This window comes from Macrotis lagotis, chromosome 1, assembly GCF_037893015.1.
Source record: "Macrotis lagotis isolate mMagLag1 chromosome 1, bilby.v1.9.chrom.fasta, whole genome shotgun sequence".
Taxonomy (NCBI): domain Eukaryota; kingdom Metazoa; phylum Chordata; class Mammalia; order Peramelemorphia; family Peramelidae; genus Macrotis; species Macrotis lagotis.
In genome coordinates this window covers 930,423,709-930,440,349 of record NC_133658.1, presented here as the reverse complement: position 1 = coordinate 930,440,349, position 16,641 = coordinate 930,423,709, and the positions used below count along the sequence as shown (strand labels likewise).

The window sequence follows — 16,641 nt, the reverse complement described above, 5'->3', positions numbered from 1 at the left end:
AGAAGAAAACAAACTACTGTATTTTGCTGATGATATGATTTCCTTTGAAAAGCCTAAAACGTTGTTCCCAAAATTAACTGAAAAATGCAATAAATGTAGCAAGACTGTAAGATGTAAAAAAAAAAAACACCTAAATCTTCAGTATTCCTATATGTTTCCAATAAAACCCAGAAAGAGGTTTTAGAAAGAGAAATTGCTTTCAGAAGAACTACAGAAGCTGTTCACTATTTGGGGTTGTGTATTCCAAGAGATATCAAGTTGTGTATGAATATGCAACCATAAAATGCTCTTTGAAGAAATAGATATTTAAATAATTGGAGAACCTTGATTGTTTATGAATAAAGCCAATATAAATAAAAATGAGAATGTTACCCAAATTAACTTACTTATTTGGTGCTGTACCAATCTAAGTACCAAAAGGGCATTTTATGAGACTAATAATAATAATGAAATTTGTATGGAGGGGCAAAAAATCAAGAATCTTCGCTGTAATACTGAAAATAAGTTATAAAGAAGGGGTTTCATCAGTGCCAGATCTCAAACTTTATAGTAAAATTAATTTGGTAGCAGTCCCTGGTCACTGAGAGAGGCTAATTTATTAGTTCCTGCTAGCTGAAGTCACTAAATGGGCAGTTAGATGGCACAGCGGGTAGAGTGCTGGCTCTGAATTTAATCTGGACTCAGACACTTACTAGCTGTGTGACCCTGGGCAAGTTACTTAACCCCGGTGGCCTTGCACCCAGGGCTATCTCTGGCCGTCCAGATCCACAGCGGCCACTGGGTGCGGATGACTGAGGGAGAAAACGAGGCTGGTTAATTTAGCACAATTCGATGCAAATCCAGTTCTTGTATTGGTCGTGGCATCAGCTCCCCGGAGGGCAGGGGTGGCTGGGTGGGCAGCGGAGAGCCGGCGGGCAGACAGGCCCCATCATCGTTATCATCGTTGCTTTGGGATCGCATTGGTCTGGGTTCTCACACCGGGCTATGGGGGCAGAGGTGGCAGGTGGGGCGGTCTCGGCTCCGGGCCGGGGTGGGGGCCTCCCGTGCCCGAGGTGCCCCGGCCCCGCGGCCCGGCCCGCCAGCTGTGCTAGGCATCGCTCGCGGCCTCCCGCGTGGCGGCCTCCGTGGGGCCGGGCCCGAGTCCGTGGGCGGCCGCCGTGACACCCCGCTCGGTCCCGCGGGCCGGGCACCCGGGTGGGGGGCTCCCCGGGGCCCGGACAAGCGCCTTGGCTCCCGGCAGGTGGCGCCCGCCCCGCGTGGCGCCCCCGCGCCTCGTCCACCCGCGTTCCGGGAGGCTGGTGGCCGCGAGGTCGCGCCTGTGGCCCCGCGTCGTGGGCCGCCGCCCAGGCCGGACCCGTGCCCACGCACAGCCGCGGGACACCCACGGGCGCCAGCGAGCTCGGCTCCGCGGAGGGGGCCGAGGGGGCCGCGCGAAGCCGCGTGGCCCGGGCCGGGGCGGGGAAGGGCGGACTCGAACTCAGGCCCGGCCCGCGGCCCCGCCTCCCCCACAGCCGACGTTGGGGGCGGGGCCCCGGGGGCCGGGCTCCTCGAGGCCACGCCCCCTCCCCACTCCCACCAATGGCGCGCCTCCCGGGCGGCCCCGACCCCGCACCTGACCGCGGACGGGGCGGCACGCCCCCCCCCCCCCCACGGACACGGAGGGCCGGGACCGCCAGGCCGAGGAGGCGCAGGGCGCATGCGCACCCGGCCGCGCCCCTTCAGCCGCCCATCCCCCGGGGCCCGGAGGCCCCGTCTACGCCTGCGCGCGCGGAGGGTCCGCCGGGCCTCCCAGAGGCCCCCGCGCGCGGCTCTGCCTTTGTACCCGGCCGCGGGCCGAGCTCCGGGCGCGCAGGCGCACATCGACCGGGGCGAGGCCGCGCCGAGCCGCCGGGAGCCCGGAGCGGCGCGAGGAAGCGGAGTCCGTGACGTCACGGGGCGGGGGCGCGGCAGGGTGACGTCACGGGCGGCGGGGCCGAGGAGGAGGTGGGGGTGGCCCTTGTGCCCGTGCGTGGGGTCTTGGCCGTCAGGGGGCGGGGCGGCTGCGTGTCCGTGCGTGTCCGTGTGTCTGTGCGAGTGCGGCCGCGTGTCGGCGTGGCCGCGTGGGCGGCCCGCGCGTGTCGGCGTGGCCGTGACTGGTCTTGTCTCGCGGTGCCCCGCCCCCACCACACTGACCGGAGTTTCCCGTGGTTCGCGCCCCGGGGCTGAGCGGGGCCGGATTGGAACTCAGGACCGGGGCCGCCCCGCCCCCGGCCCTGGGGGCGCCCCCTCCTCACCCCTGGCCTGGCCCCACGCGCGCGGGGACACAGCCCGGCTCCTCTGTGCCCTCAGGTCTCATGTCTCTGGGAAGCCTGCAGGAGGACGCCGGGGCCCGCGGGGTCCCCTTGGCCCTAGACCAGGTGAGTCGGGGCCCCCCTTCCCCCAGCACTGGCCTCGGGGCTCCCGAGTTCTGGGGGGCCCCGGGCCTCGGGGAGCAGTCTGCTGGCCGCCCCCCTGCAGGAGGGAGGCGGGGCCTCCCAGAGCCAGACCTACAGAGCCCCCTCCCCCTCCCGGGGGCCTTCTCCATGGACCCCAGGTCTGTGTCAGGGCGGGGAGGGTCCTCAGGGCATCTGGGTGAGGAAACCGAGGCAGCAGCCTGGCCCCAGAGGGCGTTGGAGCGGGGCCGACACCCCATCCCGCTGCCCTGGGGTCCCCCGGTCCAGCCCGTGTGTTCTCGCTTCCTTTGCAGGAACTCCTGTCGTTCAGGGACGTGGCCGTGGACTTCACCGAGGAGGAATGGGGGTGCCTGAGCCCTGCCCAGTGGCAGCTCTACAAGGAGGTGATGCTGGAGAACTACAGGAACCTGGCGTCCCTGGGTAAGGCGGGGGCTCACACCCGGGGTGCATCCTCCCTAGGAAGGAGCAGAATCCCAGGTGTTATGCTGAGGGGGCCTCTGGGGAGACCCTGCCTCCCAGCGGACCCAGACTTAGAAGGAACCCCAAGGCCACAGATTCCCTCCTGTCCCTGAAGGGAATCCCCAGGAAGGGCTGCCCCACCCCGTGGTCCTCCCCGCTTCCCTGCCCAGACCCATCCTCCTGTGGCCGGAACCCCTGGCTGCCCTGCTCTGACTGGGTGTGCCCCGTTTTCGATGCCCTTCTTAATTCCTGGCACCAAGTCTGACCCCCCCCCCCCGGAGGTCTGAGGCACGTCCAGGAGGGCCATGTGTTCCTCCTCCCAGCTGCCCCTTCACCCCTCTGACCCTGTGCAGAACAACAGGCCCCTCACTCACCCCCCCAGACCTTCAGGCCTCTGTAGCTGGTATTGTGAGGTTGTAGTGAAATAAGACTTCAAAGGGGAGAGTATTCTAAGCTCGGAGGATAAATGAGATGGACACGGGGAGAGAGGGAGGCAGAAAGGAAAGAAGGGAGGAATGAAGAGAGAGAACGTGACCGGGAAAGAGACAAAGGGGAGAGCAAGAGACAGGAGCGCCCCAGACAGGGGAGAAGGACGGACCAACAGAGGGTGCACCATCCCTTGTCTGTCCTTGACTCCATCTGTCCCAGTGTCCTTGGAGTGGCCTTTCTCCACCGGCTGCCTCACTACCACTTCTTGGATTTCCCTCCATGACTCGACACGTTCCCTCTCCTGTGGCTTTTGAGGAAGGGAACCTCTCCAGAGCCCTTGGTGAGACACTTCTAGGGCCACTCGGCCTCCTCCCATTGGAGCCTCTGTTCCCCTCAGGGGGCTGCTTCCCCAAATTGGGGGCTGTGGGGGCAGATACTTTAGGTCTAGGATTTTATTCCTGCCCCTTTCTTGGATTTTTGTCTCTTGTGAACTTGTGGTTGTCTCCTGGAGCCATCTCTTTCCCTCCCCACTTTTGGTTGAAAATTCTTGTGATTGGTTCTGCTCCATACCTGTCTAGACGCAACCATTCTTCCCACCCTTCCCTGGGAAGTCTCCACCATCCCGTTCTTCGGGTCGCAGCCACCAGCTGAGCCAACCCAAGACTTCCCCAGTGACTTTGTTTCTTATTTTCAATGGGAACATAGAGGAAAATCCAGTGTGTGTCCCTGTGGTCTTCAGTACAGAATCTTTGGCAATGCTCCTGGGGCACCCAGTTTTTGTATCCTTGGCACCCCCAAATGAGGAGCAGAGTTGTCTCCTTTGGAGAGCCTTGGGACCCTTCCAGGATGATTATTAAGAAGACATTGAGATGCTGCCTCGGTACCCCAATTAGGGATTCACTTTCCTCCTCTTCTCCCCCATGGGTTCCCCATCATTCTTTGAAGGACCAGCAGCTTCCTCTTCTTCCTCTGTCTTTCTGACAGAGGAATTCAATCTCAAACACTTGTCAGCTGTGTGACCTTGAGCTAGTCATTACCTCTGTTCCCCTCCTTTCTTTCGTCTGCAAAATGGAGGTGGTACTCCCAAGTCCCCTCTGCCATGGGTGTTCTGAGGACAAAGTGAGATCCTCTTTTTAAAAGGCTTCACAAACCTTAGCCTTTGCCCAAGTGCTCATTATGACCATTGTTAATAAAATGATCATCATCTCTGTCATTGCCTCTCATTAATTGTACAGCTCTCCTTTCACCTCGGCGGAACTCCTCTGCTCTCCAGCCTTTTCCCCAGTCATGTCTCACCTTCTCCACCAATGGGCAATGATGCCCATTGAAGCTACCATTTTGTTTCCTTTAATAACAACCTGGAGTTGAACCATCTTCACCCCAAAGGAGAACCATCAGAAGGCTGGGCTCCCCAACTTCTGTTCTGAGGAATGGGAGTGTGTGTGTGGGGGAATGTGGCCCTCCCGTCAGATGGTGCCCATGGGCCTCTACTGCATGTCCCTCTCCGACCAGAAACCTCATGGATGCTGAAGTCCAGAATCAAACTCTGTTCCCTCTCCTCTTCCTAAACTCCCTCGCTGACCTCAGCTCCTCCCAGCCAGTCTTGTCTTCCTCCTTGGTGTCTCTGGCCTGACACTGCCCCTCTTTGTACCCCACCCCCACTCAGACTGTTGCCCTAGATGGGGGTTGTTCTTCCTTTGAGGAGTTTCTTCCAAAGTGCAAGGACGAGTGGCTACCTGCATTGGGTGATTCTCATGCCTGGGCGTCCCCAGCATCATCTGAGCCCTTCCTGACAGACCCCCTCATCCTCCCCTCCTTACTTCCCTGCCTTCCTTCAAGTCTCAGCCAAAGCCCACTTTCTGCCAGAGGTAATGCTAATGCTCACTCTCCATGGATATGCCCAGTGGACTGTTTGTAAAGAGTTGTTGGCCTTGTCTCCACCCATTAGCAGAAAGAGCAGGTGGCCCGAGTGGAGTCCTGGGGATGAGAACCAGGGCAGGGCAGTCATAGGAGGCCAAGCCAGGATAGGGCCCCAGCAGCTGGGTGGACAACTGATGAACCGGGGAGAACCCAGAGGTGGAGAAAAGCAAGGACAAGTCACTAGATCTGGCGGTTAGGAAATCGTTGGGAACTTTGGAGTGCACAGGTTCCGTTGTTTGGAAGCCAGACTGCAGAGAGAGCAAGAGAGGGAGAAGTGAGAGGGGCAGCTCCAATGGACTGACCATATTGTGTGAATGTCAAATGTAAGTGTGCCAGAAAGATACCTTATGGAGAATTCACACAGGGCAAGCACTCACAAGGGGGTCAGAAAAAATGATAGCAGGACACCCTGGAGGTCTCTATTAAGAACTTTGAAATGGATTGCGCAGCATGGGGAAACCCTCAGCATGGCGTGCCCTCTTCAGAGAGGGGGCTGCACTCTATGAAGAAGGCAGAATGGGAGCAGCTCAAAGGAAATGTGACCTGCATAAGTTTAGAGGAGCCACCCCAAGTGGTCACATGGACTATTTGTGCCCAACTTGGAGGGAGAGTTCATGTTGGGCAGATCAGCCCCAGTCAGACACATTGTCATTGGTGTCTAACATAGTGATGTCATTCTGGTCTTCTCTGATAACAAAGGTCAAAACCCAACCACCTCAGCCTTCCCATGCAGGTTAGCCCCAAAAGGAAAGAATGAATTGGGACCACATAAGAAAAGGTGGAGAAGGAGAAAGACAGACACACAGAGAAAAAGATTAGATTTAGACCAACTTTTTACACCACATAGAAAAACAAGTTCTTCATGGATAAAGTACCTTGAAGCAGGTCAGACTGGAAGGAGGCAGCTTGCAGATTTGTGCTTTGCAGGAATAGATAGTCAAAAATAAGTAAGGTCTGGAGGCATTCACAAATATACAAACCAGAGCCCTGGGGGCACAATGGATAAAGTGTTGGGTCTAGAAGGAGACAGAAAGATCGGACTTCAAATCCCAGATCCCCCACTAGAACCCTGGACAGAAGTCTTTGTGACCCTGGGCAAGCTCCTTGCTTCCTGCACAATGGACCCACCAGTAGCTTCTTCCTCTCAGGATTGTTTTGAGGATAAAATGAATTAACCTATCTCAAGCTCTGCAAAACTTAAAAGGATGATGTAAACATTCGTGATTATGAAATGAAACCTTTGTGGGTCTGTAAAAAGCTTTTGTGTGAACATCAGTGTAACTAGAAAAGAGAATGTTGATTAGGAAAAATGCTTTTCTTATCCAATCTCTGATAAATGCTCCTCCAAATCTGTCTCCATCTCCAAGGGTGGCCTCCTGCCCTGCCTTGGTCAGAAGGGCCCCCTCCCCAATTTCCAAATTTAGTTTCTGACTTAGATCCTTTCAGCTGCTGTGTGTGAACACACACACACACACACACACACATGCTCAACCTAGGTACAGATCAGTGGAGGGTCTGGAAGGTGCTCTCTACGGAAGGAAATGAGGAGTGAGTTCCAGGGTTGAGAAGACCTTGTAAGATCCTGGGCCATAGTAGAGAACCCTAGAGGAATGTTCAATAGATGCTTGTGGATTAATCCCTGTTGTCCCATGGTCGGGTGCTACAGATAGATAAAATAGATCCGCTAGGTGGTGCACCTGGGCTTAGAATCAGGAAGGTCTGAGTTCAAATCTGTTTTCAGATATGTTTTAGCTGTGTGACCTGGGCAAATCACTTCACTCTGCTTCTGTTTCCTCATTCAGCTGAGCTGAAGAAGAAAATGATAAATAAGTGCAGTATCTTTGCACTTATTTTTGCACCAAAAACCCCAAACAGGTCATGAAGAGTCAGACATGACTGAAAAACAGCTCACCAATAACGAGGCCAAACCTGTGTCTCTCCCTCTGATGTGCATTGGCATCTCTCCTTTCCTCTCCCGTGGGCAGGGCTCATGGAGGACAGACCAGACCTGATCTCCTGGCTGGAACAAGGGGAACCACCACCAGTCTCAGCTCTACAGGGAGAGATCCCAAGGAGCCCCCATCCCTGGGAAGGAGACACTTCCACAAGGTGCCTGGAAGCCCATGGATGCTGCAGCCCAACTGAGCCTTCAGGTAGGGCCTGCTCTGAAATGGGGATGGTGGTGCTGAGGGGGGATGGGGGTCTGGCGGGTCCCCAGGGGCATGAACTATTGGTGATTTATGAGAGCAGAAACAGAGAAATCTAAAGCCAGAGACTCACATAGACATCCATGTGTCTTCTCAATGCACACCCAGCATAACTTGGAGCATGCCCTTGAGCAGAACATGTACCGCTTGTCCTCAGTTTTTTTATTGGTACAATGATCTCTAGATGCTGTTCAACCTTCTAGCAGTCCCTCATACTGCTGCTCAATTGGTATTTCTAAATTCCAGATCTGACCAAATCATATTCCTGCTCAGCAAACTTCTGTGGCTTTCTGGGGTCTGGAGGATGCTATGCCCTTTTCTGTGACATGAAAGCCCTCTACAGCTTGGCTCTAGGCTTTCCCCAGGTTTTACACATCCCTCCTTGTCATGCCTTCTGCAGACTAGCCACACTGGCCAAGCCTGGGAAGCACTCCCTCCTTCCTTCCCTGAATTCAGCCCACAAGCTACCTCCCACTCAAGGCCCAGTCAGATGCTCTAACTGCTAGCAGGTCTCCCACCTCCCCAATGACTAGGTATGTTTGTCCTTGTTGTGAGTGTTGTCTTCCCAGTGAGATGTAAGCTTTCAGAGGACAGAGACTGTTTTTCTTATGGTTTTGTGTTCCCTAAGTCTGGCCTAATGTGGGTCCTTCAGTTTTGTTTATCCATTGGTTGAGTGAGGGAACAATTGATAATAGCTGAAGATTATGAGGAGTTGGCCTGGGGTGGCTAGGTGGCGCAGTGGATAGAGCACTGGCCCTGGAGTCAGGAGGACCTGAGTTCAAATCCTACCTCAGAGGGGCGGCTAGGTGGCGTAGAGGGGTGGCTAGGTGGCATAGAGGATAGAGCACCAGCCCTGGAGTCAGGAGTACCTGAGTTCAAATCTGGCCTCAGACACTTAATAATTACCTAACTGTGTGGCCTTGGGCAAGCCACTTAACTCCATTGCCTTGCAAAAAAAAAAAAAGGAAAACTAAAAAAAAAAATGAGTTGGCCTAATCTTCCCTTCTCCCTTGAGAGGGTATTCTCCCCCTGACCAGCCTTCTTGCCACCTCTCTCCATCACCTTCTAAATGATAAGGGCTCTCAAGGCTTCCAAGCTCTCCTCATTCATCTCATTTTCCATTCCTCCATGCCCATTCTTATAGCAAAGCTCTCCTTCTCCATGTAGCCAGGTATGTGATTCAATAAGAAGAGCCTAGAGGTAGGAATCAGGTCTGCGGTCTGATCCCAGCCCTTCCTGGTCACATTGGTCACCTTTCTTAGTCTCAGTTTCTTCATATTTAGAAAGAGAGGCTGACCCTGTGTCAGAGAGGATTTACTAGGACAGCCTCAGCTCAAGTGGCCTCAGAGACCCTCAAGTTCACCCCAGAACCCCCTACACACCAGACCCAGCAAGCACTTGGAGACCCCTAATGAGGAGCACTCCCTGTTTCTTTCCTCAGGCATCCTATTCACATCCTAGAGAGCAAGGTATTCCATGTTTATCCAAAGGCAGAGTTTGCCTTTTTGGAATATTCACTCATTGTCCTTATTTCTGTCTTTGGTAGCCAAGAAGATAAAGTCTAGTCCTTCATTCACATGGCTATACTTCAAATTTTCAGACAGCTGCTATGTCTTCTGTTCTTCAGACTAACTATCCCTAGCTCTTTCATACTGTGATTGAAGGGATGAAAAGCATTGATTTCATGCTTACTAGATGCCCAGTACTGTGGGAATGAATGTTTACTAAAGTATACCAACCTGTCCTCATTTGGTATGAACATGTGGTCCTTCATCATCTTGGTGTTCTTCCTCAGGACCCACTCCTAGTCACCAGGACCCTTCCTAAATTGTAATTTCTTCAACTGAACCTCAAATTGACAAAGAAGTCTAGCCATGGTCAAATATGGTTTGGGACTGTGTCCTCCCTCTGTGTATCCTGTGCTTGCATTACCTCTCTAGGCTTCTAATTTTCTGTGGGCTAGTAAGAGCTATGATTTTCATGAAGGTGGGACTGGTTCTCTGTGGTCACCCACAATTTAAACACAAATTATTTCCATTCTCAATATCTTTCAGCCTGGAATACTAGAAATGAGAACCAGGAGGAGTCATTTTCTAAACAAGATGAACATGGAACATCTGTAACATTGGTGGAAAGCCCCAAAAGGGATATTGTTCCCCAGGTCTCTGAATTTTGGGAAGGTTCTGTCCAGGAGATCACATTATGGAAGCAAATAGGAAACCTTGCAGAGGAGACTACAAAGAAAGAATTTTGGGAATGGCCTGTTCATGACATCTCATTATGGAAACAAATGAGAAACTTTACAGAGGAGACTCCAAGGAAGGTATTTTGGGAGAGTCCTATCCAAGATATCACATTATGGAAACAAATGGGAAACCTTGTCCAGGAGGGTCCAAGGAAAGAATTTTGGAAGTGTTCTGTTCAAGATATCATGTTATGGAAACAAATGGGAAACCTAGCACAGGAGAGTCCAAGGAAAGAGTTTTGGGAGAGTCCTGCCCAAGAGATCACATTCTGGAAGCAAATGGGAAACTTTGCCGGAGAGACTCCCAGGAAAGCCCTTTCCCAGGAAAAAGGTTTATATGAGTCAACTGTCCTCCATAAGAAAAATTCCACTGAGCAGAGAATTCATGAATGTACTGATTCTGTTAAAAGCTTTAATCAGAACAGTCCCAAGCATAAAGGATCATGGGATTATAATGAATGTGGGAATCTCTCCTGTTACTATACACTCTTTAATCAATATCAGAGAAATGAATCCTGTGATTTGGAAGGTGGACAGAATTTCAGCAAGAACTCATTTCTTATTCAGAATCAGAGATTTTGTTCGGAAGAGAAGCCTTATAAATGTGAAGAATGTGGGAAGGCTTTTACTAACTATTCAGATAGTATGAATCATGAAAGAACTCATGGTGAAGAAAGACATTATAAGTATAGGCCATGTGGAACAGCTTTTATGTGGAGTTCAGTTCTTAGTGAACATCAGAAAATTAAAATTTGTGATAAACCCTATGAATATAAGGAGTTTAAGGAGGTCTTCAGCCGTAATTCAGATATTACTAAATATGAAGGCATTCATAGTGGAAAGAAACCACCTGGTTACAGCGACTGTGGGACAGCCTTTATTTGGCACTCAAACCTCATAGAACATCAGAGAATTCTCACTAGTGAGAAACCTTATGAATGTAAGGTGTGTGGGAAAGCCTTTAGCCAGAACTCATCCCTTACTCAACACTTCAGAATTCATACTGGAGAGAAACCTTATAAATGTAAGGAATGTGGTAAGGCCTTCAGGCAGAACTCACATCTTATTCGACATCAGTTAATTCACACTAGGGAGAAACCTTATGAATGCCAGGCATGTGGAAAGGCCTTCAGTCAGAGCTCAGATATCATATATCATGGAAGAAGTCATGACGGAGGAATCTACTATAAGTGCAGGCAATGTGGAAAGGCCTTTACTTGGAGTGCCATTCTTACAGAACAACAGAAAATTCACACTTTTGAAAAATCCTATAAATATAAGGAGTTTGGAGTGACCTTCAGCCAGAACTCAGACATTATTAGATATGAAGGAATTCATAGTGGAAAGAAACCATTTGAGTGTAAAGACTGTGGAGCAGCTTTCAGTTGGCACTCAAACCTTTTGGAACATCAGAGAACTCACACAGGTGAGAAACCTTATGAATGTAAGGTATGTGGGAAAGCCTTCAGTCAGAGCTCATCCCTTACTCAACACTTCAGAATTCATACTGGAGAGAAACCTTATAAATGTAAGGAATGTGGTAAGGCCTTCAGGCAGAACTCACATCTTATTCGACATCAGCTAATTCACACTAGAGAGAAACCTTATGAATGCAAGGAATGTGGAAAGGCCTTTAGCCAGAGTTCAGACATTATTAAACATGAAAGAATACACAGTGGAAAGAAACCATATGAGTGTAAGGAATGTGGGGCAGCCTTCAGTTGGCGCTCATATCTCATTCAACATCAAAGAACTCACACTGTTGAGAAACCTTATGAATGTAAGGAATGTGGGAAGGCTTTCAGCCAGAGTTCATCCCTTATACAACATCATAGAATTCATACTGGTGAAAAACCTTATGAATGTAAGGAATGTGGGAAGGCCTTTAGCCAGAGATCATCACTTATCCAACATCATAGAATTCATACTGGAGAGAAACCTTACAAATGTAAGGATTGTGGGGCAGTCTTCAGTGGGCACTCTGGTCTAATCCAACATGAGAGGATTCACACTGGTGAGAAACCTTATGAATGTAAAGAATGTGGAAAAGCTTTTAGGCAGAGCTCAGCTCTCATACATCATCAGATAATTCATACTGGAGAAAAACCTTACAAATGTAAAGACTGTGGAAAGGCATTTCGCTGGAATGCAGTTTTTACTGAACATCAGAAGATCCACACTGGAGAGATACCTTATGAATGTAAGGAATGTGGCAAAGCCTTCATCCAGAGAGCAGCACTTACCCATCATCAGAGAATTCATACTGGAGAGAAGCCTTATAGATGTAAGCAGTGTGGAAAAGCCTTCATCCAGAGATCATCCCTTACTCATCATCAGAGAATTCATACCGGAGAGAAGCCTTACAAATGTAAGCAGTGTGGTAAGGCTTTTATCCAGAGATCAGACCTTACTCGGCATCATGTAATTCATATTGGAGAGAAACCTTATGAAGAAAGGTAGAATATCCTTCATCCAGACCTCAGCCCTTATTAAATACCAATAAAGTCAAACTGGAGGGGAAAATGAGTGTAAAGAATAAGGGAGAGACTTCACTTGGATCTCAGCCCTTAAAGGATGTGAATTAATTCATGGTACATATTGGCATACATGGTGCAACTGTATTATAGAAGCATCCTTTTATTAATTCAACTGAAAAATACTTTAAAGAAACTTTCTTTCAATCTAAAACCCTTTTTAAGACTTTTCCCTTTAGTAAAGTGGCTAAGATCTTAGGAATAGGGATTAAGGATAGTAATAAAGCTTAGAATTGAGACATCTTTCTTCTCTAGTTGTGACCCTTGCCTTCCCCATCCTTGAAATGACAGGTGCTATAATCCAGTGAAGGGAAGTGGCCTCTTTTCCATTTAAGGATTAAGATGTGGAACAGGCCGGAGGCCCTTTCAGTTTTTTTAAGGGAGGAATCTAGTAGTTTAGTTGAAGATTAAGTGACTATTCTAGAATGTTGACTCTCCCATTCTCAAAAAACTCCAGTTTTTAATATTGTGACCTTTTTCTCGTTCAAGATTCCTATAAATGTTACCTCAAAATTGTCTTGGGGTAAAGACATGAACTGGGGGCTATGTCAGTTTGAATATTTTCTCTCTAGTATAGAAACGCTTGGATTTAGAATACTGTTTAATAAAATGAGTATTGGCAGATTTGTGCCAAAAATACAATGTATAGTGTTGTTTTTTGAGGGGTTTTTTTCCCTTGCCTCTACCAGTGCCATCAAACTCAAATAGAAACAGATTCTAGAAGGCCTTTTATTGACCTAGAAATCCACAAATTAACATTATTTACATTGTATTATATTTTTATTTTTTAAAACATTTCCTGATTGCATTTTAATCTAGGTCAAGCAGTTTTGCAGGCCTTATGCTTGAGGGTGCCAAGAGTTTAATTCCTCTGTTCTACAGCATGAATATGAAGATGGTAGAAAATCCTTCAAGTCAGCTCAAACCTTACTCGATTTAGAGAATTTACAGTGAAGAGAAGCGATATGAATTCTATGATGGTGGGAAAGCCTTCAGTCTGAGACAGAACCTTATCCTCCATCAGAGAATTTCCCCTGGTGGGTAGAATACACCTTATACATATTATTGAGGGCAGCTAGGTAGTGCAATGGATAGAGTACCATTTGTGGAGTCAGAAGGATCTGAATTCTAATTTGACCTTAGATACTTGAAACTTAGTAGACCTTGGGCAAATCACTTAACCCTGATTGCCTGGCATCCAGGTCCTTCTCTAATCTTCCTGATTCATATCTGGCCACAGGAGCCAGATGGTTCTAGAAGAAAAAGTCAAACTGGTAACTTAGCACAACAACCCCTCACTCAAATCCAATTCACTTATTTGTCATGGCATTATCTCTGATGTCATAGTCTTTTTTGAGAATGAAGGACAAAACATCATAAATTCATCAAATTTTGGAAAGCCTTCATTATTAAGGAAAAGTTCTTATCCTCCTAAATAGAAATTTTATGAATGCATTGGACAGCCAGAGGGCAAGTATTAGTGAATGTATGATGAAAGGCATTTCTTCAGATCTAAGGGTGTAGGTAAGAAGTGGTTATGTCTAAATCTAGCTTCCTTTTACTTCAAAATTTTAAGAAGTGTGCCCAGTGAAATAAAAGAAATTTTTGCGATAAAAACCTCAAATTTTCTGAAGTACTGAGTAAATTTAAAAGAATTCCTGGTATGATGCAAGAAGGTTGCTTCATAAGATGTCTCTTTTTATCTGTAGCACCAGAGAGGAGGGAATTCTTTTTGAGGAAGGGAGGGATGAGGGAGAAAATGACAATTTCTGGAAATCAAAGTACCATTGGTTAAAGACAGTCAAGGGAGGAAAGGAAATAGCATTCATGAACCACATTATCTGTACTAGATTGGGGAAGTAGAATGTGTTATTTCAGTAAACCTGTTATGGTTTGGCTAGGTAAGTTGAAAAGGGAGTGTGTATATATTTAAAGGTAAAGGGGAGTAGCTTCAGTCAAGTAAAAACCTACATATAACTGGGCATAGTGGAAACTGGCACCCAGGTGGCACAGTGGATAAAGCATCAGCCTGAAATCAGGAGGACCCAATTTCAAATCTGGCCTCAGACAATAATTGCCTAGTTGTATGACCTTGGGCAAGTCATTCAAAAAACCCATTGCCTCAAATAGATGAAAACTTGATGAAAAATAGATGGCAAAAAAATGAAAGAGACTGGGTCTGGGTCAGGAACATCTCTTTAGTTCAAATCCAACCCCAGGCACTAATTTTATGACCCTGGACTGTCACTTAACCCTGTTTGCCTCTGTTTCTCATCTAAAATGAAAGGAGGAAATGGCAAAAGGTTTGCCAAGAAAATCCCAAATGGGTCACAGAGTCTGACATTGAAAATGACTGAATTTTGACAAAAAAAAAAGGGGGGGGGTTATTCTTTAAAAAGCAAGGTCCTGTAGTCTGGATCAAGCTTGGAATGAGAAGTTGTGAAGGATACTACTGAAATTTGTTCTGAGTCAATCTGAGTGATTCCACTTTAAAATCTTATTTAAAATGCCCAACCTGCATAAGACAGTGGTCACAGATTGACTCCATGCTGGTCTACCGATTTGTGTTGCCTTGGTATATCATTAAACTCTATTTGAACTTTCTCTTCCTGGGTTTGCTGTATTTAATCAGGATGAATCACTAATGAAGATTTTTCCTATTAACTGGATTGTTTCAAATGCAAGCTGCAGGTTTCCCTTGTCCCTTGAGGAATACAACAAGTTTTGATGGAGTTCACAGTGACTGAATATTTGAAAAAAATATTTTTCCAATTACGTCTCAAAACATTTTTTAACATTCTTCTAAAATTTTGAGAATGACTGAGGCTCTGATATCTAAAATCTGTAGGAATTTGAAAGCAAGCTACAAGATTAAGTCATTCTCCAAAGACAAGTGATCAAAGGATATGAGCAATTTGCATAAGAAAAATTGCAAATCCCTGTAATTATTTGAAAACTTAACAGAAATGCAACTGGATTCAGCTCACATCCATCAAATTAGCAAAGTAGGTGAAAGATGGGAAGTTATATCTGAGGGATTATAAAAGGACAAGTGTATTATTGATGGTTCAGAATTAAATTGGTCCAACAATTCTGGAAAAGAATTTGGAATTATGTGAGAAAAGTTCAAAAAAAGTTCCTATATTTTGACCCAAAGATGCCATTTGTGTTTGCAACCCAAGGAGATCAATGATAGCAAAAAATAAAAATAAACCTATATTCATTTTCTAAAAATCCATTTTATAGGGGCAGCTAGGTGGTGCAGTGGATAGAGCACCGGCCCTGGAGTCAGGAGAACCTGAGTTCCAATCTGGTCTCAGACATAATGACCTAGCTGTGTGGCCCTGGGCAAGCCACTTAACCCCATTGCCTTGCCAAAACCTTTTTAAAAAATCCATTTTCTAGAAGCATTTATCACAGCTTTATTGCTAATAAAAATTTGGGGCAAAATATGTGCTCAAGGAATGCTGAACGGCTATGTAAAGTGGTATGTGAATGTATATTCATATTCATTATTGTGCCATGAGGAAATCAGAGCAACATGGGAAGGCTGCTAGGGGAGTGCTACACTCTAATAGAGCACTGGACAGGGAGTCAGGGAGATCTGAATTTCAATCTGGCCTCAAACACTTCCTAGCTGGTGACCCTGGGCACTGCATGGATGCTTATTCCCTGCTCCCTTCCCTTCCTCTTGGAAGGATTCACAGGATGCTTAATCTCTGCTCTGAGCTCAGTCTCGCCAGAGCAAGCATAGATCATTTGCTTTATCAATGGAGAGCCCAGATGGAACCACCTCTATGCCATGTTGTTTTAGAGGGTTGCCTAAAGAGGAGAGAAATGCTGAGTTGTGCATGATCGTACAATTAGTAACAGAATTTGAACCTAGATTTTCCTGTCTCTAATTTTTTTTTTAGGTTTTTGCCCAAGGCCACACAGCTAGGTCATTATTAAGTGTCTGAGGCCGAATTTGAACTCAGTTCCTCCTGATTTCAGGGTCAGTGCTCTATCCACTGCGCCACCTAGCTGCCCCTTCCTGTCTCTAGAACTCTATCATATTTATTCTTTTTGTGGCAACTAAGACAGGAATGCCAACTAAGAAGAATTTAGGGAAACACTGGTAGGACGGTATGAAGTGATTAAGAGTGAACTGCAGGGCAGCTAGGTGGCGCAGTGGATAGAGCACTGGCCCTGGAGTCGGGAGGACCCGGGTTCAAATCCGGCCTCAGACACTTATTACCTAGCTGTGTGGCCTTGGGCAAGCCACTTAACTCCCTTTGCCTTATCAACTGTTCCCCAACCCTCTCTGAAGCCACACTGGCTCTCAGGTAGATGACCATCTTCCTGTTAAGGAGGACTGTGGCAAAAATCTTGCCAGCAAAGACTAAGAGAGAAATATCTCTGTGATTGTCATAGGG

At 47.8% G+C, this 16,641-nt stretch overlaps 1 protein-coding gene across 1 annotated transcript; it reads left to right on the top strand.

Annotated features, from left to right (window-relative positions):
- Positions 1-1,898: 1,898 nt before the first annotated feature.
- LOC141511826 (uncharacterized) lies at positions 1,899-14,958 on the top strand. The gene is made up of 5 exons (XM_074220846.1): positions 1,899-1,983; positions 2,329-2,396; positions 2,726-2,852; positions 7,226-7,393; positions 9,502-14,958. Exons 2-5 carry the CDS (start codon positions 2,334-2,336, stop codon positions 12,150-12,152), a joined length of 3,009 nt encoding a protein of 1,002 aa, XP_074076947.1. The 5' UTR covers positions 1,899-1,983; positions 2,329-2,333; the 3' UTR covers positions 12,153-14,958.
- The last annotated feature ends 1,683 nt before the right edge of the window (positions 14,959-16,641 follow it).

Coding starts and splice junctions, on each gene's coding strand:
- LOC141511826 (XM_074220846.1), top strand. CDS start 2,334: ATGTCTCTGGGAAGCCTGCAGGAGGACGCCGGGGCCCGCGGGGTCCCC. Junction 2,853..7,225: donor CAGGAACCTGGCGTCCCTGG/GTAAGGCGGGGG, acceptor TCCCGTGGGCAG/GGCTCATGGAGGACAGACCA. Junction 7,394..9,501: donor CAGCCCAACTGAGCCTTCAG/GTAGGGCCTGCT, acceptor AATATCTTTCAG/CCTGGAATACTAGAAATGAG.